At 41.4% G+C, this 25,268-nt stretch overlaps 1 protein-coding gene across 2 annotated transcripts in view; it reads left to right on the top strand.

The window, feature by feature from the left end:
- tfg (trafficking from ER to golgi regulator) overlaps positions 1–24,557 on the top strand; it is a 135,237-nt gene extending 110,680 nt beyond the window's left edge. The window contains exons 7-8 of one of the 2 annotated variants that reach the window (XM_067993102.1): positions 15,319–15,408; positions 23,696–24,557. In XM_067993102.1, the coding sequence (XP_067849203.1) occupies positions 15,319–15,408; positions 23,696–24,072 (467 nt within the window). In that variant the 3' untranslated portion in view covers positions 24,073–24,557. The remainder of the gene's footprint in view (positions 1–15,318; positions 15,409–23,695) is intronic. The other variant, XM_067993103.1, reaches the window with a different exon arrangement.
- The last annotated feature ends 711 nt before the right edge of the window (positions 24,558–25,268 follow it).

Raw genomic sequence — 25,268 nt, 5'->3', positions numbered from 1 at the left:
AGCCCAGGATCCCGTATGCTTTTTTAACCGCTTTCTCAACCTGCCCTGCCACCTTCAATGATTTGTGTACATAAATCCCCAGATCTCTCTGTTCCTGTACCCCTTTGAGTTGTGCCCACTAGTTTATATTGCCTCTCCTCATTCTTCCTACCGAAATGTATCACTTCACATTTTTCTGCGTTAAATTTCATCTGCCACGTGTTTGCCCATGCCACCAGCCTGTCAATATCCTCTTGAAGTCTATCACTATCCTCCTCACTGTTTACTACCCTTCCAAGTTTTGTGTCATCTGCAAATTTTGAAATTGTGCCCTGTACACCCAAGTCCAAGTCATTAATATATATCAAGAAAAGCAGTGGTCCCAGCACCGACCCCTGGGGAACACCACTGTACACCTCCCTCCAGTCCGAAAAACAACTGTTCACCCCTACTGTGTTTCCTGTCACTTAGCCAATTCTGTATCCATGTTGCTACTTCCCCCCGTTATTCCCTGGGCCGCAATCTTGATGATAAGCTTACCATGCAGCACTTTATCAAAGGCCTTTTGAGAGTCCATATACACCACATAAAATGCATTGCCTTCATCTACCCTCTCTGTTACCTCATCAAAAAACTCTATATCAGGTTAGTTAAACACGATTTGCCTTTAACAAATCCGTGCTGGCTTTCTCTAATCAATCCACATTTGTCCAAGTGACTGTTAATTCTGTCCCAGATTATCGTTTCTAAAAGTTTCCCCCCCTCCGAGGTTAAACTGATTGGCCTATAGTTGCTTGGATAATCCTCACACCCTTTCTTGTAACATTTGCAATTCTCCAGTCCTCTTGCATCACCCCCTTATCTACAGATATTTGGAAGATTATGTCCAGTACCTCCACAATTTCCATCCTTACTTCCCTCAGCAACTTAGGATGCATCCCATCCGGACTGGGTGACTTATCTACTTTAAGTACAGCTAGCCTTTCAAGTACCTCTTCTTTATCAATGTTTAGCCCATCCAATATCTCAACCATATCTTCCTTTACTGAGACTCTGGCAGCATCTTCTTCCTTGGTAAAGACAGATGCAAAGTACTCATTTAGTACCTTGGCCATCCCCTCTGCCTCCATGAGTAGATCTCCTTTATGGTCTCTAATCAGCCCCACCTCTCCACTTACTACCCGTTTACTGCTTACAAGCCTGTAGAAGTCTTTTGGAATTCCCTTTTATGTTGGCCGCCAGTCTATTCTCATACTCTCTCTTTTCCCCTCTTATTTCCTTTTTCACTTCCCCTCTGAACTTTCTATTTCTGCCTGGTTCTCAGTTGTGTTATCAACCTGACATCTGTCATAAACCTCTTTTTTCCGTTTTATCTTACTATCTCTTTTGTCATCCAGGGAGCTCTGGCTTTAGTTGCCCTACCTTTCTGCCTCATGGGAATGTGCTTAGACTGTACCCAAACCATCTCCTCTTTAAAGACCACCCACTGTTCAATTACAGTTTTGCCTGCCAATCTTTGATTCCTGAGGAGAGGGAGGCATTTACAATATCATGGGATCTCGGAAGGGAAGTTGGGTTGTCAGTAGTTTAATGGGAAAGGGGTCAAGGTAGCAATCGGCGAGTCTCATCTATAAAATGAACTTGAAGGTGGCATGAGGAGACAAAGGAGAGAAACTGGAGGGAAACGTGTGTTCAGGGCTATGGCGGAGAAGCCCGGGAGGAGGTTTGGCTTGGCGGACAAGAAGAAATGGTGGGGAAGTGCAGAGGCAGCTGAACGACTGGACTCAATTTTAGTCAGAAAGACGATCAAGAGCTCCTTGGTGATGGTGAAGGACCTAGAAGAGAGGAATTTACAGCGACGGTTGATAGTAGAGAAAAGAAGCCGCAGGTTATCTTTGATATCCAGGATATCCTGTGATATTTGCATTCCTAAGTCCATGCTGCCTCCAAACAATGATGGGCACTAGACTTGAGGGCTGACATTCCATCTGAATGTGGCACAGGTGGGAGGTGGACGTGTGGGTTTTGTGCCCACCAGATTGGAGGAGGGTTGCCCTCATTTTAATAATTTCAGTGAGCTCCCAGCCCACATGGACCTGGCACTGGAAGCTCACCAAAGGAGAGGGGGGAAATAGTGTATTACCACCCCTTAATGGATTGCTGGGAAAATATAAAGAAATGTAACTCCCAAAAGGTAAGCAAGCACAAATATTTTGTTGACCACCTGGGATTAATATCTGGAGTGATGTGCATATATATAGATATATAATTGGAACATGCCATAGCACTCGACATGATATACAGTTGCTATTATGCTTAAACTATGACTTGTAAAATTATTTCCTTGTAACTTGAGAATCCTAAACCCTCAGAGCTAAGCACCAAAGTTGTATTTTTGTAGCCCTAATTTAATAAAATGCATGTACAGTGCCTATAGCTGTTATAAGTTCCAGCTGTGTGGTCACAGTGTTTATAATGTGTTGCGAAGGGGTAGATGAACGCAGGAAGTCTAAATTTAATCCAGATGAATTAATTGGAAAAGTCCTTCTTTGATTAAGGACTTTGTATTCAATATTGCATTTATATAATACAAGAATACTGTTTATACCGAAGAAAATTATCTAAAGTGTAATTAAACTTCAATCATAGTAGAAACATAATAAGAAAGTAATCAATTGGCTAGAAATACCTCATTGTAAATATTCATCTGTTAGGCAGCCTAGCACACGTCAACAAATGTGACTTGTTTTCTTTTTAAAGTCCCATGGAAAATCTATTAGTTGAGGTTTGTAATTGGACTGCACAACATTCTAGCGCCTCCTGTGTCAATTGCTGATAGTTTTTTCGATTTGTATTTTGTCCAGAACTTAAAGGATTGGAACAAAATTCTTGACAGCTGATCTTGAAATTTTAATGTGAATCACTGGTGTTCCACAGAGATCAGTGCTGGGATCACAGTTGTTCACCATTTACATATATGATTTGTACTCTGGAATCGGAAGTACAATATCAATTTGTGGATGACATTTGGGTGGTATAGTTAATACTGAGGAGGACTGTGACAAATTACAAGATGACGTTAACAAACTTGCAGAACGGGTGTGTAAATGGCAAATGAATTTCAATATAGATAAGTGTGATGTGCATTTTGGTAGGAGGAATAAGGAGGCCACCTACTCCTTGAAAAATGAGTCTAATTGGGGTAGAGGCGCAAAGGGACCTAGGGGTTAGATACACATTAAGGTACCAACGCCGGTTAATAAAGCCATAAAAAATGCAAATAAAGCACTGGGGTTCATCTCTAGATGAATAGAATTCAAAAGCAGCAAAGTTATGTTAAACTTATATAGAACCATGTTTAGATCACACTTGGAGTACCGTGCACAGTTCTGGTCTCCATGATACATAGAGAAAGTGCAAAAAAGATTTACAAGGATGATGCCAGAACTGAGAAGGTACAACTATCAGGAAAAGACTGAACAGGCTAGGGCCCTTCTCTCAGGTGACCTGATAGAGGTCTTTAAAATTATATCTGCAAAAGATTCTTGTACCGTAATCTCCTACATCATTGAAGCAGTCTGGTCCTGGTTGACTGCCTGTGCAACTTTGAGTTTCTGGCATAAAAATTTACATCAAGTGCCAGGGAATTTTCCATGACCCCAGTTTTCTCTCACTTCCATCAGTTGATGACTTTTCGAAATGTGAAATCTGCTCCAGAATCTGCATATCAACTTAGCACAATTGACTTATTCATTAGGAACAAGAATGTCAAAGCGTAATACTCTTGGCAGAGAGTCGCTGCTAGGTAACATAGTGACTTGTGAGTGGGCAGAAGTATTCAAAAGATTGCTCCCTTAAAGATGCACTAATTTGTGTCGCCTCACGAGTCCAGAGAGAAAGCAATAAGTGTTCTCTGGTTACATTACAATCTCTTTCAATATCAAGCATAAATTGACTCAATCTTAGAATTTGGCTTTGGTCCTGAATTTGCATCCAGGCCATTGGTGTTCTGACAATTGTGTCACCTCCATCATTAGAGTCTCTGGCACTCCCTGAAACAGTCGCCTTGGCTTCAGAGCAGTTGTCAAAACTGTTCAATTTTTCACCAACGTCGATGGTTGATAGTGGAGAAAAGAAGCCGGGGGTTATCTTTGATGTCCAGGATATCCTTTGACATTTGCATTCCTCTGTCCATGCTGTCTCCAAGCAATGACGGGCACTAGACTCGAGATTTGAGGGCTGATATTCCATCCGAATGTGGCCCAGGTGGGAGGTGGACGTGTGGGTTTTGTGCCCACCAGATTGGAGGAGGGTTGCCCCTCATTTTAATAATTTCATTGCGCTCCCAGCCCACATGGACCTGGCACTGGAAGCTCACCAAAGGAGAGGGGGGAAATAGTGTATTACCACCCCTTAATGGATTGCTGGGAAAATATAAAGAAATGTAACTCCCAAAAGTAAGCAGGAGCAAATATTTTGTTGACCACCTGGGATTAATATCTGGAGTGATGCGCATATAAATAGATGTATAATTGGAACATGCTATAGCACTCGACGTGATATACAATTGCTATTATGTTTAAACTATGACTTGTAAAATTATTTCCTTGTAACTTGAGAATCCTAAACCCTCAAAGAGATAAGCACCAAAGTTGTATTTTTGTAGTCCAAATTTAATAAAATGCATGTACAGTGCCTATAGCTGTTATAAGTTCCAGCTGTGTGGTCACAGTGTTTATAATGTGTTGCGAAGGGGTAGATGAAAGCAAGAGGTCTAAATTTAATCCAGATGAATTAATTGGAAAAGTTCTACTCTGATTGATTAAGGACTTTGTATTCAATATTGCATTTATATAATACACAAATACTGTTTATACTGAAGAAAATTATCTAAAGTGTAATTAAACTTCAATCATAGTGGAAACATAATAAGAAAGTAATCAATTGGCTAGAAATACCTCATTGTAAATATTTACGTGTAAGGCAGCCTAGCAGACGTGTCGATAGATGTGACTCTTTTTCTTTTAAAGTCCCATGGAAAATCTATTAATTGAGGTTTCTAATAGCTCTGAACGATGTTCTAGCGCCTTCTGTGTCAATTGCTGACTTTTTATATTTGTATTTGAGTCCAGAACTTAAAGGTTGGAGCCTAATTCTTGACAGCTGATCTTGAAATTTTAATGTTAATCACTGGTGTTCCACAGGGATCAGTGCTGGGACCATGGTTGTTCACCATTTACATAAATGATTTGTACTCTGGAATCGGAAGTGCAATATCAGTTTGTGGATGATATTTTGGGTGGTATAGTTAATACTAAGGAGGACTGTATCATGTTACAAGAAGACGTTAACAAACTTGCAGAATGTATGCGTAAATGGCAAATGAATTTCAATATAGAAATTGTGATGTGCATTTTGGTAGGAGGAATAAGGAGGCCACCTACTCTTTGTTTAGACCACACTTGGTGTACTGTGCACAGTTCTGGTCTCCATAATACAAAAAAGATTTGGAGCACTGGAGAAAGTGCAAAATAGATTTACAAGGATGATACCAGAACTGAGAGGGTACAGCTATTATGAAAAGACTGAACAGGCTAGGGCTGTTTTCTCAGGTGACCTGATAGCGGTCTTAAAATTATGAGGGGGTCAATAGGGTAGACGTAGAGAAGATATTTCCACTTGTGAGGGAGTCTAAAACTAGGGGCCATAAATATAAGGTAGTCACTAATAAATCCAATAAGGAATTCAGGGGAAACTTCATTATTCGGAGAGTGGTGAGAATGTGGAACTCACTACCAACCAAGGATATTTGAGGCGAATAGGGTAGATGCATTTAAGGGGAAGCTAGATAAGTACATGAAGGAGAAGGAAGAGAAGGATATGTCGATAGGGTGAGATGAAGTAAATAGAGTGGGAAGAGGCTCATGTGGAGCCTGAACACCAGCCAAATGGCCTGTTTCCGAGCTGTAAATTCTATGTAATTCTATTATTGTAACTTAAAAGCTGTAGTACCATGCAGTGTCATACAGCAAATCAAAAGATGTTGAATTCTGTCTTGGAGAACTTTGTAATTCAGTTGTAATTGGATAGTTGGCAGATACGCCTGACTTCGATAAAGCTGTTTTTTATATTGCCCTTCAATATAAGTTGCTAGTGGACAAAAGGCTGCATTCCTATCTGATAGAATGTTGAAGTTTGTGGTTTATCTGACTCAATGGGGTCGATTTTCGGATGTCTGCGCAGGTGCGTTCGTGGCGGGGGGGCTCTGAAAATTCGGGATTCCCGGGGCGGGTCCGGAGCCCGGCTCCAACCCGCCCACTTCCAGGTTCCCCAATGATGCGCGCGCAGCCCCTGCATGCGGGACTTCCACCGGCAATTAAAGCCAGCGGGATCCCAATTAAACCAATTATTTTGATACTTCAGTTCGTTAGCAGACCTGATTGGGAGGATATTTTAGGAGGGGTGGGATTTTCATCCACACTGAGCGTGTTTTCCGTACTGGGGGAAGCACTCCCAGTTGAAATAGACGTGTTGCAGCCACCAGTCTGTGGGAGCTGTAAAGGTCCATTTGACAGGTTGGGTGGGGGGGGGGGGGGGGGCGGGGGAGACCCTCACTCATTGCAGGAGACCACTCTGTCACTTTGGACAAAGTTTGGCCTCCACCACCCTCCTCCTAACACAAAAATTCACCAAATGGCAACCTCAACCCCGGTGTGCAGACGCATTTATCTACCTTGCGGACCCCCTCAAACGCACATCTTGCAGATGGGGGCTGTCGTAGCTGCAGTCATGACCTCCTCGGAGGACGAACAGCATCACCAGCCTCGCCGGCCACGCTGTCCACCTCTGACACGTGGAGCCCCACAGTGCTGTGACACATCCACCTGCACAGCAGGAGGGAGGGCAACAGCAGAGAGAGATACGTCGCAGAAGACTCTACCCTCGCCACAGGGTCTACAGACCGAGGGTCGGTTTCCTGGACCTCTCTGAGGAGCAGTGCACACGGAGGCTCAGAGTCACTCGACATGTAGTCGTGGACATCTGCAGTCTCCTTGATGCCGAGCTACTCCCGGCTGGCCCGAGCACCATCTTCTTACCTGTTGCTGTCAAAGTCACCATTGCCCTCTACAACTTCTCCTCCGCATCCTTCCAGGATGCCACCGGGGATATCGCCGGCGTCTCTCAGTCGTCTGCACAAAAGAACCCTGCCAATACACCTGCACCCACTCTGCAGTGACACAATGGGTGGCATCAGGTGTGGGTCTTCATGGTGATCCATGATAGGGCATTATTGCACAAGCCAGTCAAGAATGGCCAAGACGTGGCAATAGTGGTGACAATATAATATAAAATATGAGTTGATCAGAAATCAAATAAAAGTAAAAACCATGACAAACCCTCAAACACCCTTGTGCATCCCCTTCATGCTCATGACACGTTTGCCTTACGCTTCCTACTACACATATGTGATGCATGCCCTGTGGCTACAGCACAGGTAGTGCCAGGTTGGGTGAGGCTGACCGTGAAAGAGATGCATGAGAGGGTGAATATGAGAGAGAGCCATGAGATTGTATGAGGATTGGGTTGAGTGGTAGTGGCGGGATGAGTACTGATGAGGTAAGTGCAGGTAAGATGAGGATGAGCTTTAAGTGGGTGTGAGGGGTGATGTGATAGAGTAGTGTTGGCAGTGCAGAAGGAGATGTGGTGTGGGGGTGGTGATGTGGCAGATGGAGTGTAGGTGAATGAGTAAGTGTTCTCACTTTGCCTGACCTAGTTAGGTCATTGAAACGCCTCCTGCACTGTATGCAGGTGTGTGCTATGTTGGTGGTGCTGGTGACCTCCTCTGCCGCCTCGAGCCAGGCCTTCGTGGTGGCAGAGGCAGGCCACTTCCTCCCGTCCGCCGGGGGGAAGATCTCTGTCTTCCCCCTCCTCCTCCTCCTCCTCCTCACCCCATCCAGTAGGACCTGGAATGAGGCATCATTAAACCTGGGAGCAGCCTTTCCACTGGGCTGCTCCATGCTGTAATTTTGGCTCCTTTCTGCAGCATCAGTCAGTAGAGGACTGCCCCTTTAAATAGGGCTCCTCCAGCTGACAGCTTATGATGCGGGTGCGCAGTTTCAACAATCATAAGAACAAATTATAAGAATAAGCCACAGTGTCAGGGATGGCTCAGTGATGGCGCTCTCACCTCTGAGTCAGAAGGTCGTAGGTTCATGCCTCATTCCAGAGTTTGAGCTCAGGCTCATGCTTCAGTGCAGTACTGAGGGAGTGCTGCACTGTTGGAGGTGCCTTATTTTGGCTCAGACATTAAATTGAGGCCTAGTCTGAACCCCCAGGACATAAAACATTCCATGGCATCATTTGAAGAAGGGCAGGGGAGTTCTCCTGGTGTCCTGGCCAACATTTATCCCACAACTGACAACACTTAATAAAAAAACAGATTATCTGATCATTTGTCTTGTTGCTATTTGTGGGACCTTGCTGTGTGCAAATTGGTTGCAGCATTTCCCTACATTACAATAGTGACTACACTTCAAGAGTACCTAACTGGCTGTGAAGCACTTTGGGTTGTCTGAGGACATTAAGGGCACTATATAAATGCAAGTTCTTTCTTTCCTTTCCTTAAAGGTTGCCAGCATTTTTACATTTAAATCTACAATGGTTATCCTATTTATTGGGACAATTGTAAAAATTGCTGTGTCCAGAATTCACTTTTGGAGCACCATACCACTTACATCATGTGGGATGATATGGGAATGCTGGATGCTGAGTCCTTATTACTGAAACTAAAATCCTCTTATTGCCTAGCAGGGCAGTCATTTTTATGCTTTCATCTTCCAACAACTGGACATTGCTGACACAGCAACAATAATTTTACAGAAGACCTTACTTTCAATCACTGGTGGACCTAGTGTTCAACACTCTTGGGTCAACCTACATCATTTTCAATCCTAACATTCCAAAATGAGCTTGGTGCAGTGTGATAGCTGGAAGCACCCTGGTCTGAGAGACTGCTGTTCGTGGAATTAAAAATAAAATATAAAATTCAGGTTTCCGAACAATTAATTTTAATCTTAAAAATAGGCATATATCAGTGGTAGACTTTTTTTTAAATAAGGTGAATCTCGGTAAGTATTTAACCTTCTATGCCGCCTCCTACTAATTACCTCTTCCCATTCCGCCATTGTATCCCCCTATTCCCTTCTCCCTCATGCATGCATCAAGCCTTCCCTTAAATGTGTTAATGCTACCTGCTTCAACCATACCACGTGGCAGTGAGTTCCACATTTTCACCACTCTCTGTGTAAAGCAATTTCTCCCAAATCCTTTATTCTATCGTGGCTATCTTGTATTATGCCCCCTTGTTCAGGACTCGTGAAAACGGTTTCTTCACTCCCACCCTGTCCAACCCCTTCAAGATTTTAAAGAGCTCCATCACGTCTCCTTGAAAGAGCCCCAGTATGTTCAATCTTTCCTGATAGTTGCATCCTCTCAATTCTGGTAACATGCTAGTAAATCCTTTCTGAACTTTCTCCAGTGCTTCAATATCCCCCTTGTGGTATGGAGACCACAACTGTGCACAGTATTCCTCCAGAAATACTTAGTTTCCAAGTGACAAATTGGCAAGCTTTTCCCAACTGGATGCAATGTTGCAAACTTAACAGCCATCACTGGCAAGGCCGGAATTCAAGCCCACGCTTGCACTGATCAATGGATGAGGAGACTAATGCCTTAACCACTTGGGTGGCGGACAGTATTGAAGACTGTTACCGGTGTAAGTTGGGGTGAAGGAGGGTGAAGAAATTGAGACAAAGGAATAGAGTTGAGGAGTGAAAAGTAATGCAGATAAAACAACTGACATTAGAAAACCAGGAGAACAAGTATGACAAAAAAAAAGCCTGAAACTGTGCAGTATTACTTGAGAGGAACACATTTGGGGGCGAATGGACAATAAGACCCACAGAGAATCGAATCAAGTAGAAGAGGAAAGAAGGTGGTGGGTTATTGGAATTGTATTCCATAGAGAAGTACGCAAAAACCACTCTTGTATTTTAAACTGTGTGTTTTGATTACCTTGGTTAAATCTAGTAGAAATAATGGCATTATTATCTTTTTTTTCTTTTTGATTTTTTTTCCTCCCTTTTTAATCGTTTCTATAATTTTGTTCAAAGTAATGCAGAAGGTAACTGAAGTTTTGTAATTTTCTAGTGAGAAAGGTTTAACACCAGCTAATTTAGCAGTTTAAAATTCTTACAGCTTCTATTTGTTCAGATGTATGATATGGTAGATAACAGTACCACTATTTATTGAACCATTTTGTTACAATGTTATGTTTCCAAATCCCATACATTTGTCAGAAATCCCATAATAGACCTTATTTTCCTAGTTTTCCATATAATGCAAGATTCAGACTTAATGATAAATGGGAAATAAATTGGAGGAAAAGCTTAGTAATACTTAGTACTTTGTACTTTTTGGAAAGCTTTACGTGTTGAGTGTGTGGAAACACTGGCTATTTCAGTATGGTCGCTTGGAAATTGGAATGGAATGAGTGAACACTTGATGACAGATGGATCACTGTTTCTTGTTAGGGAAGATTTTAGATGCAGTTGAAGCACCTTTGTTTGGACAATGCTGGGGATGTTTTCTTCTGCCTAGTGCCTGGCTGCTTTGTGGAAGCCTTATCCCTTTATGGAAATATAGTCCACTAGAAATTGCTGATTAGCCACGTGCACTGATTATAGTAGAAAATGTCTTACTTACATTTACATAATACAGGTAAATGTATTTCACATTCCTAGATTTACTTAATAAACATCTACCACCATCCAGCCCTTACAGCGATCAACAGGAGGAAGGGTGCTTCTGGTAATATAAATCTTGGTATTTTATATCAAGCTGCATGACTAGATGAGCGGACCATGAGAGATAGTATTCAGAAAATCTGAACAAATTAAGTGGGTGAACTATAAGCAGCAGAGGATAGAATTTAATGTGGCTAAATGTTAAGTAAGGTAAAAACAGATAATGCTGGAAAAGCTCAGCAAGTGAGGCAGCATCTGTGGGGAAGGAAACAGTTAAGGTTTCAGGTCGAAGACCGTTCGTCAGAACTGGAAGATGTTAAAGAGTTAAAGTTTTTATGCAAGTACAGAGCCAGGGAAAGAACAAAAGGGAAGGTCTTTGATAGGGTAGAGGGCAAGAGTGAGTAAATGACAAAAGGGGTGGTGGTGCAAGGCAAGGAGGGTGGTAATGGGATAAGTAAAGAAACAAAAGATCGGTCTAGAGGAGTTGTAAATGGCAACAGCAGAATCATACCCAGCAGTTGCAGTCCAACAAAAAAAAATGGGAGCAGTGGTTATGGTCTGAAGTTATTGAAGTCAATGTTGAGTCCGGAAGGTTGTAAATTTTTTTTTATTCATTCATGGGATGTGGGCTTCGCTAGCGAGGTCGGCATTTATTGCCCTTGAGAAAGTGGTGGTGAGCCGCCTCCTTGAACCGCTGCAGTCCGTGTGGTGAAGGTTCTCCCACAGTGCTGTTAGGAAGGGAGTTCCAGGATTTTGACCCAGCGATGATGAAGGAACGGCGATATATTTCCAAGTCGGGATGGTGTGTGACTAGGAGGGGAACGTGCAGGTGGTGTTGTTCCCATGCGCCTGCTGCTCTTGTCCTTCTAGGTGGTCGAGGTCACGGGTTTGGGAGGTGCTGCCGAAGAAGCCTTAGTGAGTTGTTGCATTGCATCCTATGGATGGTACACACTGAAGCCACTGTGCGCCGGTGGTGAAGGGAGTGAATGTTTAGGGTTGTGGATGGGGTGCCAATCAAGCGGGCTGCTTTGTCCTGGATGGTGTCTAGCTTCTTGAGTGTTGTTGGAGCTGCAATCACCCAGGCAAGTGGAGAGTATTCCATCACACTCCTGACATGTGCCTTGTAGATGGTGGAAAGGCTTTGGGTAGTCAGGAGGTGAGTCACTCGCCGCAGAATATCTAGCCTCTGACTTGCTCTTGTAGCCACAATATTAATATGGCTGGTCCAGTTAAATTTCTGGTCAATGGTGAGCCGCAGGATGTTGCTGGTGGGGGATTCGGCGATGGTAATGCCGTTGAATGTCAAGGGGCCTAAAGTGCCTAAACAAAAGAGCAGCGAGAGCAGTGGTTCGAGGAACGCTGGATATCATGGAAATATCTGTAATCACGGGTGGATCCGAAACATGAAGGTGGAATTTAAGTTGGAAACCACGTGGAATAAGTTGGAGCTGGAGACAGTTGCTGAGGAAAGAGAGGTGAATGTGAAAGGGAGTTTTAGAAGAAACCTGATCAAACACAAGAAGGGAAACAGAAAGCAATGAAGGTGAACGTGGTACATTGGGATAGAAAATATGACTGGCCTGTTTTTATGCTGTACCTTATATCCAAAGTGCTGTTAACGTCTCAAATAATTTCTCTGATCTTTCGTCAAAATCATTCTGATTTTAATTCGTCTTCCAGCATGTAGCTTTAATATGTTGGAGGGATTACGGGGAAGAAAGTTGTCTCCCGGTTAAAAGAACAGTGCTAAAACCATATAGTTGAGCTGCATCTGTTCTTGATTGTATTTTGGAAAACTGATCAGGATGCTTACCATTGTATGGTGTTTGTGAACAGTTGTGAAAGAGGGATTAAAAAGGTTAAAAGATTTCTACATACTCGCGTAGCTATAATTTCAGCACTAAAATATTTGATGTCTGTATTTTGGTTTGCAGATTAATTACTCCAAGTAAATGAATGACCTAATAGTTAAGACCATGGGATTTCCTGAGGAATGAAACTAGTTAGGGCTGATTCATAGTTTTCAGTATCCAACTGGACCAGAGAAATGACTGTCTCTGGTCGGACTGGTTTTGTAAATTTTTCCGTTTATGTATTGAGTTGCAGAAGAAAGACTAAAAAAAGAACTTGCATTTATATAGTGCCTTTCATGACCTTAAATGTCCTAAAGCACTTCACAGCCAATTAAGTACTTTTGAATTGTAATCACTGTTGTAATGCAGGGAGACATGCAGCCAATTTGCACACAGTAAGGTCGCACAAACAGCAGTGAGATAAATGGCCAGATAATCTATTTTTCAGTGATGTTGGTTCAGGGATAAATCAAATGAAATAGTATACTAAAATGTCTGGTGTACCTTCATTGTTGTAATGTTGACCCCAGATTACAAATAAATTCAATTTTAATCAAAAATAATTTAAAAACCACCTAATTTTTGCTCAGCCTATTGCTGCTTTTTCTCCCATCTGTTTCTCTTTCCATTTTGTTCTGTGTCCTTTTTAAAAAAAAATTAATCTAATCTATCTTTCTAAACCTGTCTTTCTCTTTTAAAGTTAACATTTAAACTCTGTTCCCACCTCCCACTTGGCTCCCACTGTTCATTTCCCAATCCATTATTTCTTGCGTAACTGTACTAGGATTTCCCCCTTAAAAAAATATACTAAATGGACACAAGTAAAGCATTTGGAATTTATTGCTGGACCTGGCAACTTTTGTAGTTGGTTCCAGTTGAAATTTGGTGCTTTAGGGCATTCAGAGGCATGAAAAAGAGAAATTCAGCACTTTCAGAACAGTTATGTGATTTTGGTGAATCCAGCACAGACTGATCATGGTCCTTTAGTGTATGATATTTTCTACCTGCCACTAAATAGTATGTTGGAGTTCAATTTCGCTTAAATTGGGATTTCCGAGTGGTTCTACTCCTCACCCTGCTGGACAAATAAACATTAAATTTGTGAAATTCTAAGTAAAAATATGGTAGGTCCCAGGTAGGTTTGGTTATACATGGATAGGATTGTACAAAACTTATGACTTTTTAGGTATATTTTAAGGGTACACTTACACTGCAGATACTGGTCTGAGATGGGTAGCTGAGTTCAGGTTCCAGCCAGGCAGAACCCTATTGACACTACTTGCTTCTGGCTTGGCTGGGACTATAACTCTACTATCTAGGAGAGCGAACTATGCAGAGTTCTTTCCCCATAGTTAGAAATGTAAATGTTTTGAGACTGAGGAGAAAAGAACACCAGTTTCATTCTTAAAATTGAATTGAGGTGAGGTAAGGTGGGTTTAAAAGTGCCTCAGTGTCCAATAAAACCTCTTGAGGACTTTGATACCACACCTGAGTTGCAATCCATGAAGGGCTAAACTGAAATGGTGCAAGACTACCAAATCCAATTAATCTAACTTGCTTCACTGTCTAGTCAGGTTGAGCTCTGAATCTGGATTTACACTAAGTTTAAAGTTGATGCATAGTGGAAATTACTTCATGCCGATGCTAAACTCACAATGCAAATGTACCCTAAATCTCATCTTTGATGTAGCTAGAAATGTAACCAATTGTTTAGAAAAAGAAAAAAAAACTATAATTAGTTTCCTAGGTAGGAAGTGTTTAAGGAAATGCAGGAGGGGGTCAGTTATCGGATACGGTAGCATAGTGGTTATGTTACTGGACTAGTAATCCAGAGGCCTGGACTAATAATCCGGAGTCATGAGTTCAAATTCCACCACAGCAGCTGGGGAATTTAAATTCAATTAATTAAATAATCTGGAATTTAAAAAAACTAGTATCAGTAATGGTGGCCACGAAACTACTGGATTGTCTTAAAAACCCATCTGGTTCACTAATGTCCTTCAGGGAAGGAAACCTGCTGTCCTTACCCGGTCTGGCCTATATGTGACTCCAGGTCCACAGCAATGTGGTTGATTCTTAATCGCCCTCCGAAATGGCCTAGCAAGCCACTCAGTCAAGAAGGCAGCTCACCTCCACCTTCTCTAGGGCAATTAGGGATGGGCAATAAATGCTGGCCTTGCCAGCGACATCCACATCCCATGAACGAATAATAAAATTGTTTAATTGTCCCTTTTATTTTAGCAGATTAGAAAAGCTTCACAGTTGTCAGGTTAAATTTCAAGCTTCGGTGAAAAATTAAAGCTGTTAGCTTGTCAGCTAGCAGTTGGGCTGGTAGCTGGGATGTTTCATGTCTACAGGGTTTATCTTGAGTATATAAACTCATGTATCCCAAAGGGCATTTTACTCTCTGTGTAATTCATTGATTGAGACAATTTGGGCATTGTGAAATAAAAGTTGTGGCTTACTTATCCATGCCCTAAGCTAAAGGAGGTTGCATTTGAAATGAAAACCCTGTGGGATTGGACAATTAGTTACCTAAACTGAAATGTTAAATTTTCTTTTGACTGAACAGGTCATATTTAGGACAGTAAAGTAGTGTTTTGCATAATAATTTTATAATACTGATGTATGATTTTATAATGCTGATGTATGATTTCAGTCGCTTGCTTTTTGTTGAATAGGTCAAATGTATCAGCAGTACCAGCAACCGGGATATGCACCTCAGCAACAACAGCCACAGGCTCAGCCACAGTATGGACTGCAGTATTCGGGTGAGAAGATAGCAATAAAAGGAGAAAATCATCAGCATTGCCTTCAGTCTGGCTCTTTTAAAGCACCTATTTTGAGGCTTTTGTTTAATTTTTGGAATCTGACATTGTGCACAAAAAGAAAGTGCAGGGGAAATATAGTTCATTCTCTTTTAAACAAATGAACAATTTAAGATGTGGTGTAAAAAATAACACATAAGCTAGCATTCATGTAAAAGATCATGAGCATGTGGCAAAGTACAATAAAAGAGGGATGGATTTGCCATATTATGACTCAACTATATGATCACAAATCTCTTACCACTTTGAATGCAGTAACAACAATGAACCAGGTTTATTCTGTCAGATAGGATCTGTGCTTTTAACTTTGGTATTAAATAGGAGAATACTGGTATCAGATCATTGTGGCCTGGCACCTTTTTTTCTTAGCTGCTGATTTAAACAGGTCAATTATTCAAGGAAATCTGTGATTCTGGTGTAAATATGGAAGCCTGACTTAAACATAAGGGAGTAGAGTTTCCGCTTTGGGTGCAATCGGGAAATTGCACCCCAAATGAGCTTGAAATTGTGCTGGTTAGGTTACAGTTCAAGTTTCCAATAAAATTCATGTGCATAATCACAAACATAAAATCTTGCATTAACTAGTGCAGTTGGGCACTGTAATGGAACGTAATCATTTCTTTTTGTTTCTTTCCATTTAAAAAGTATTCCTTGATGTATTTAAGAATGGTAACCTTGGTACAGTTTTATTGAATCGGCAAAAATAAGCATTTTTAAGAAGGGTGTCGAGTCCTCCACCTGTGAGTAACCTGATTTAAAATAACTGAAAATGACTTTTAAAAACTATACTGAACCATTTAATAGTTTCATTGGTGTACACCAGTCAGTTTCTTATTAAATTAAATATTTTTTGATATGAAAAATCTTTTAAAACTTGCCTACTAGTGCCTATGCACCTAAGAAAATGAACGCAATTTTAAAAGCCTTCCCGAACCAGCGCCTTCAGCGAAATCTCGCAGTGTCGACCTGGGAGCAGTTTTATGGCGGCACCTGATTCGAGCGATTTGAATCTTGAACCAATGTAAAAGATCGCGAAAAATACAAATGTAGGTGGCTTTGGGCGTAACTCACGTATGTTTAAGATCTCCTGATCTTTTGCACTGGTTTGGCTGATTTTGTCCGGATTGTGCTAATATTACTACCATAAAAGAGCGGAAACTCTACCCCAAGTAATTTTTGTGATAATGTTCTAGTCATAGTTGGCTGTGCAGTAACTCCACATCTTTTCATGTTGCAGAGGATGGACACTGTCATGGAGTAAGTCTCTTTAATCAAGGCCTCCATGCCTTTGAACTGGTAGAGGGTGAAACAATGCAGATCAAATTTAATTATAGACAAGTGTAAATGGACATGAGGACATGTTGTCTGAATAGTTGAGGGTGAAATTGAAAGCATTCAAAAGGTGTTCATGGACTTGGCGTTTTACATGTCCAGTTGTTGCAGGCCAGCAATAAAAAGCAAAGAGAATGCTGAATTATATTGCTAAACCAGTGAGTTGGAGATTGTCTTGCTTAAATTTTGTAATACTCTGGTCAAACCACACATTTAGTACCGTTCAATTCTGGTCACCGAGACTTGAGAAAAATATTCAGATATGGTGGTGCAGGAAGAGCCATATGTCTGATCCCCAGCCATAGAACTTGAGTTATGAGGAAAGGCTGGAAAAAATTGGGCTTCTCAGCCTTGAAAGGAGGCAACTGAAAGGGAACCTCTTGGATATATGTAAGATTGTATGTGGTACAACAACTTGCATTTATATAGCACCTTTTAACTTAGTAAAACGTCAAAAGATGCTTCACAGGAGCGTAATCAGACAAAAATCGACACAAGTCAAGGAAGGAGATAATAGGTTGGGTGACTAAAGCTTTGGGAAATAGGTAGGTTTTAAGGAGGGGAAAGGTTTAGGGAGGGAATTCCAGAGCTTAAGGCCTAGATGGCTGAAGACATGGCCGCAAATGCTGGGTTCAGGGGAACGAGGGATGCACAAGAGGCCAGAGTTGGAGGAATGTAGAGTTCCTGGAGGGTTTTAGGGCTGGAAAAGGTTCAGAGGTAGGAAGGGATGAGGCCATGGAGAGATTTGAACACCAGGATGAGAATTTTAAAATCGAGGCATTGGTGGGCTGGAAGCCAATATATGTCAGCGAGCACAGGGGTGATGGGTGAGCAAGATTTGGTGCGGGACAGACTATAGGCAGCAGAGTTTTGGATGAGCTCAAGTTTATCGAGTGTGGAAGATGAGAGGCCAGCCAGAAAAGCATTGAAATAGCCAATTTTGGAGGTAACAAAAGTACAAAGGAGGATTTCAGCAGCAGATAAGCCGACGTGGGGCAGAGATGGGCAACGTTACATAAATGGAAGTAGGTGGCCTTTGTGATGGAAAAGTTAAATCTGGAACACTACTTCAACTTAAAGTATGACAGTAAAAAAAGGAGCAAAAGTTCAAACCAGAGAAAGGCCAATTTAGGACCTATACCAGAATAGCTCAATATTGCTCTGTCAACTAAATAACAGAAGAGCTAGGCTATTCGTGGTTTGAAGTGGCAAAGTTTCTAATTGGATGGAAGAATTGTTACGGAATGTTTCCTGACACAAATATCTTCTATTTCATTTTGCCTGGCACAACAGCAGGTTTCCATTTGCTCCTCCATAAAATATAGTTTCTCTTGCAGCTATATAATACATCTAACCACTAGGGAAATAGATCTAGCCAGTGCTAGAAGTTTTAAGTGCTTTACATTGAACATACTTCCCCTATACTGACGTTCCTCGTCAAAATCACTTTTATAGTATGATATTGTGACCTGATGCCACTTGATATAAACTTGAGCTCTTCTAAAACTGCATCTTAACTCGTACCCAGTTCCATTCACCCTTGTGCTCGCTGACTTACATTAGTCCTCCAATGCCTCGATTTTTAAAATTCCGATCCTCGTGTTCAAATCCCTCCATGGCCTCGCCACTCCCTATTGTTACAACTTCCTCCAGCCCTACAACCCTCCAAGAACTCTATTTCTCCAACTCTGGCCTTTTGTGCATCCTCCTTTTCTTTCGCCTCACCATTGGTGGCCATGCATTTAGCCGTCTAGGCCCTATGCTCTGGAATTCCCTCCCTAAACCATTTGGTCTCTCCTCCTTTAAAATGCTCTTTAAAACTTTTACTAAGCTTTTAATCATCTGTCCTAATATCGTCGTCTTTGGCTTGATGTCAATTTTTGTCTGATTACTCTGCTGTGAAGGACATTTTACTACGTTAAAGGCACTATATGAATGCAAGTTGTTGTTATGGGATTGTTAATGGGAATGCAGGCAAGTTCTGCCAAACATGTCATTTAGAATTAAATTTTACATTCCTCCAGACACACTTTTCCCCTATAATCTGTCATACTTGTGAAATAGAATTGCCATATTTGGAACAGGATGTCCAGCTGTTTCAAGCAGAACCAGCAAATTATGCGTGATAGTTACAAGTACCAAGCCAAAAGATTGAAGTACGGTGGACCCTCTATAAACAAGATGCTTGTACGTCATGTTATAGCAGAAGTAGTTGTGTTGTGAGGATGTTTTCATGTGTCGTTTTTTTGGAGTGTGTACTATAGGAGAACTGTAATTCCACACATTTTATTCTACATAAATGGTAATTAGCGTTAATACAAAATTAGTCATCCCACAGGAGACAGTGTACCAATTTTAGAACCGATGGGAATAGAGCTAAGGTTTTAAAAACTCCCATGAGAAATATTATTAAAACTTTGTTATGCTATCAACCTTACCACTTTTATCAGTTTACAGAAGAAATTGTTAATTTTGTCCTTTTTGAACAGAGCATCATTGAATACAGACCAGTTTAGGCATGTCTACACCAGAAGATGAATTTGCTGCCTGGAGCTTGTTTTAGTTCAAATATCTATTTGTTTAAAAGAGCTAAATCTTGTAGTATGTGAGGGGGGATGGGTGAGAGGGGAAGAATGAGTGCTTTCAATATTAAGTTGTTCTCTCCCCAACACTACAAGGAAATGTTAGATTATTCATTCCTGAGGGATTTCTATTCGTGTGCAGGTCTCAACAGCCTTTAGGAAACTTATCATTTTGCATTTCCCACATATAAACAAGACCTGCTCTGATGTATTCAGCATCACCTCTGACTGACTGCAATTGAGGTGCAGTCAAATGTCTTAGGACCTGAATAACTTTCAAGAATTAAAACAGAAAACCTGACAAAAATTATTTTTTTTTAACTCTGGTCCATTTTTAATACCCATTTTGCATGACTAGATTTTTTAATGGAAGTTTAATCCATGCATTGGTGCAAGTCTCCCATGGGATTTAGTAGATTAAACTTGTGTATTGATTTGTGCAGCAATTATATTTTACATTAATATGGCAGTCTACGGTTAAGACTATGTAAATGTAATAGATGCAATTGCATCACTTGCAGAAGGATCTTCATGTTGTGTTTACTAATATAGCTTTATAAATACAATATGTCAATCACCAGAATAGAACTGCTGAATCCCAGTCCTGACTCTCTTTTATACACCGATCTAGTCAAGGTAGTGATCTAGTGTTAGAAAATGTTATGTCAGCTCAAGTGTAACACAGGAGTCAATAATACCCAATCATTAGTAGCTGCTATTTGTACCGACCGACCAGTACACGTCCAACACCTTCAATTGATGCATGATATCATGTGCCTGATTCCATTATAATGGTCACACCCACTAGGCACGCTGGCATTCTCGGAAACTTTATATTCGTGTAATCTGGTCCACACAGCTGAGGTGCATTTAATAATGCTATCTCTGGAAGGTATAACAGTACCGTAAACTTCTCTGCCACTCACTCGGGAAATTTTGATAGATGACAGCTGCTAAATGGAGAAGTTTAGGCACTTCTATACTTGTATTGCTGCATTTTGTTTGGAAGTACGAAAATACGAATTAAGAGCAGGAGTAGGCCATTCGGCCCCTCAAGCCTGCTTTGCCATTTTATAAGATCATGGCTGATCTGATTGTGACCTCAACCCTACTTTCCTATCTACCTACAATAACCTTTGACTACGTTGTAAATCAGGAATCTATCTAACTCAACCTTAAAAACATCCAATGACCCCGCCTCCACTGCTCTCTGGGGAAGGGAGTTCCACAGACTCACAACCCTCTGAGAGAAAAAATTTCTCCTCATCTCCGTTTTAAACTGTGGCCCCCTAGTTCTAGTCTCTCCCACAAGGGGAAGCATCCTCTCAGCATCTACCCCTTCTAGTCCCCTCAGGATCTTTTATGTTTCAATAAGATCACCTCTCATTCTTCTAAACTCCAGAGTATACAGGCCCAACTTGTCCAACCTTTCCTCATAAGATAACCCCCTCATCCCAGGAATCAGTCGAGTGAACCTTGTCTGAACCGCCTCCAGAGCAATTATGTCCTTTCTTAAATAAGGAGACCAAAACTGCACACAGTATTCTAGATGTGGTCTCACCAATGCCCTGTACAACTGTAGCAAAATATCTCTACTTTTATATTCCATTCCCCTTGCAATAAGTGATAACATTCCATTTGCCTTCCTAATCACTTGGAGAATGGCTTCCATGTGCAGCTCTCCTGCTTTTGTATTTGGAGTCTCTGTCCATTCTTCCTTTAATTGGAAGCCCACAGAGAGCAAACACAAGACTGATTCTCTGAGTTTATACACCATTGCCCTTATACCAGCACTAAAATATTGCTGTGGGTCTATGATGCCATCGAGTCTATGATGCCATCGGCTCCTGGAATCTGGGCTTGTTTACATTGCGCTGTTCACATGATGGAGTGAGACCCATACTCCTGCAGTTGGCCACACTCTTAGGAAATACAGAGACTTTTATATTCTTTCATTTAAGAAAAAGTCATTTATGTGTTAGTTCAAACAAATCAGATGTTCATTTTGTAAATTAAATTAATTTTGGAGGTGTGAGAAGAAAACTCAACTCCTGAATTCTGCAAGCATGACATAGCTATTACTTTTGCTTTGCCCCCTAATCTGGCTCACTTGCATGGAGTGGATTTTTGCACTTGCCATGGCTAAGCTTGTGCATGCGTCATTGTTATTTTTTGTCCGTATTTCTTGGATGTCTCTTTTTACAATGATCAAGATAGATGAGGGGAAATCACTGATCAGAAATGCACAAGCACTTGTGGGGGCGGTGAAGACTTTTTACTCTGTACTTGAAAGGTTGAAAGGCTTGTGAAACTGATCCTTGTATAAACAAGACATTTTTACAAGCCAGCAACACTTGCATTAGATAAATTTGATGTCTGGTTTCCTACTACACTTTCAGAACCAGACACGCCTTGCACCCATGCACTTCCTGCTAGTTGAGCACGTATGGAGAAGGTTACAGTGCAAAGTATAATGCCTTACTGAATAAAAGTGGTGAAAGGTAAATACAAGGGAGACAGTATAACCCCATAATGTTGGAGTATTAAATAGGAAATGCTGATTGAATCCAAATCTTGACACATTTGTACTTCTAAGGGTGGAATATGGGGTTGAGGCAACTTTTGAGGAGGTAACAAGGAGGGTCGATGAGGGTAGTGCATTTGATGTAGTCTACATGGATTTTAGCAAGGCTTTTGACAAGGTCCCACATGGCAGACTGGTCAAAAAAGTACAAGCCCATAGGATCCAAGGGAGAGTGGTAAGTTGGATCCAAAATTGGCTCAGTGGCAGGAAGCAGAGGGTAATGGTTGACAGGTGTTTTTTGCGACTGGAAGGCTGTTTTCATTGGGGTCCCTTACTTTTTGTGATATATATTACTGATTGGGACTTAAATGTAGGGGGCATGATTAAGAAGTTTGCAGATGATACAAAAATTGGCCGTGTGGTTGATAGTGAGGAGGAATGCTGTAGACTTCAGGAAGATATCAATGGACTAGTCAGGTGTGTAGAAAAGTGACAGAGAAGTATGAGGTAATGCATTTGGGGAGGGCAAATGGCAAAGGGAGTACACAATAAATGGGAGGATACTGAAAAGTGTAGAGGAAGTGAGGGACCTTGGAATGCATGTCCACAGATCCCTGAAGATAGCAGGACAGGTAGATAAGGTGGTTAAGAAGGCATATGGAATACTTTCCTTTATTAGCCGAGGCACAGAATATAAGAGCAGGGAGGTTATGCTGTAACTGTATAAAACACTAGTTAGGCCACAGCTTGAGTACTGCGCACAGTTCTGGTCACCACATTACAGGAAAGATGTGATTGCACTAGAGAGGGTGCAGAGGAGATTTACGAGGATGTTGCCAGGACTGGAGAATTTTAGCTATGAGGAAAGATTGGATAAGCTGGGGTTGTTCTCTTTGGAGGAGGCTGAGGGGCGATTTAATTGAGGTGTACAAAATTGAGGGGCCTAGGTAGAGTGGATAGGGAGAACCGATTTCCCTTAGCAGAGAGGTCAATAACCAGGGGGGGCATAGATTTAAAGTGATTGGTAGAAGGATTAGAGGGGAGCTGAGGAAAACTTTTTTCATCCAGAGGGTGGTGGGGGTCTGGAACTCGCTGCCTGAAAGGGTGATAGAGGCAGAAACCCTCAACACATTTAAAAAGTACCTGGATGTGCACCTGAAGCGCCGTGACCTACAGGGCTACAGACCAAATGCTGGAAAGTGGGATTAGGCTGGGTGGCTCATTTTTGGCTGGTGTGGACACGATGGGCCGAATGGCCTCCTCCTGTGCCGTAAATTTTCTATGATTCCACGGTCAGTTTGAGCTATCACTCAAATGTTCCTCACATTAGCCGACATAATGGTCACTGAATTTAAAAGTAATTCATTATGTTTGAGGAGCTTTTGAGACATTTTCAAGATGTCAGGGCAAATCTTAATATTTTTCCTGGTTGGTTGAACTGGAATTTACTGGACCTGCAAGTATTTGCTGCTTGGTTCATCCAGACTTGGCACTGATGCAGCTAATAAATTGGGGCGGGTGAAATAATATGTTTGGGGGGGAAAAGTAAAGCTGAACAATATTTATGTGCAACTAATGCACAAAAATGAAATTCAGAGTCAAGTTTTTAAATGAGAAATTGGAGTCGTAAGGGCATTTGTGTAAAATGTAACTGGTATTGAGGATTTAATAGTTCAACACTTTTTATATATAAGAAATAGTGATGTGGAATTGAACTCGTGGATTTTTTTTTTATTACTGCTGCGCTTAGTTATAGTAAAGATTGCTCATTTTTATATTTCTCTTTTTTCAGGTTATAACCAACAACCATCCTCCCAGCAAGCTCAACAGTTCCAAGCTTACAATCAGCAAGCATCCCAAGCTCCTGCATCTGGATTCTCCGCCCAGACCCAGCAAATACCATCACAGCCTGCTCAGCAGTACCAAGCTGGCTCCTATCCACCACAGAATTATACAACACAAGCTTCTCAGCCTGCTAACTACACAATGCCACCTGCCTCCCAGCCTGGTATAGCTCCAAATCAACCAGGGGCTTACCAACCAAGGCCAGGCTTCACACCTTCCCCTGGGAGCAATGTGACACCACCACCATCCGGGGCTAATCCGTATGCACGCAATCGTCCCCCATACGCTCAGGGGTACACCCAGCCTGGCCCAGGCTATCGGTAAGGATCTGTGGATGTTGGGAAAGCTGCAAGCCCACTCTCAGCTGCGAGGTAATAATTTCCATCCATGCACACTGAGTCCAAAACCTTTTTTTTTGATCTGAATACAGTTTATAATCTAAAGCAGAGCAGGCCCTTCTAGTAGCTTCTGAATAATGGATTTTGTTTGCTGGGGAAAGAGACCAAATAGATTTGTTTCCTCTTATTTTCTGCTTTCAAACTTATCAGCATCATAGCATAAAAAAAACTTTTATTGAAACACTACCTAAACATGTGTTAAGTGATTCTGAAGTTGTAGACTGCCTTGGCGGAAGAACAAAGAAATTTAATGATAGTTTGGAAGTAGACCACGGATGTGATTCATTTTTATTGTTAAATGGATAACGAAATGTACTGAGTGAGATCCCGATTGAATTGAGATTAGAAGTTAATATGTACAAAAAAAGTAACATTCTCCTGAGAAACTAATAAAGATATTGAAACTTATAATTTTATTTCAGCTTATTTGTTGACTGGGCAATAACTTGCATGTAGTTTGATTTTAGTATAATTTGGGTTTTCGTTCATTTGTCTAGTCTTCAAGAAAGAGAACAAAAATCACCCTGAGGGTCGGTGTCCCTTCACGTGTTCATACTTTGTCTCGGGGGATCTTCCCCCAATCCCCTGACAATATGCCTTATTTTGAGCAAATCCTCAATTCTTTGCTTTTTCCTCTACAAATTGAACAAAACAAACAGAAAAGATTAAGTAGTTTTTTGTTGCTTCCTGGATCCCAGGAAGAGTCATTGATCAGACCCCAAAGTTGGTTCAATCGTAGAAACATAGAAAATAGGAGCAAGAGTAGGCCATTCGGCCCTTCGGGCCTGCTCCGCCATTCAAAATGATCATGGCTGATCATCTAACTCAGTACCCTATTCCCATTTTTTCCCCATATCCCTTGATCCTTTTAGCATTAAGAAATATATCTATCTCCTTCTTGAATACATCTAATGCCTTCTGTGGTAGAGAATTCCACAGGTTCACCACCCTCTGAGTGAAGAAATTTCTCTTCATCTCTGTTCTAAATGGCATACCCCGTATCCTGAAACTGTGACCCCTGGTTCTGGACTCCCCAGCCATCGGGAACATCCTCCATGTCTAGTCCTGTTAGAATTTTATATGTTTCGATGAGATCACCTCTCATTCTTCTAAACTCTAGTG

Source organism: Heptranchias perlo, chromosome 11 (genome assembly GCF_035084215.1).
Source record: "Heptranchias perlo isolate sHepPer1 chromosome 11, sHepPer1.hap1, whole genome shotgun sequence".
Lineage (NCBI taxonomy): Eukaryota > Metazoa > Chordata > Chondrichthyes > Hexanchiformes > Hexanchidae > Heptranchias > Heptranchias perlo.
Note: the sequence above shows the minus strand (reverse complement) of the source record. Positions and strands in the feature narration are given on the sequence as shown.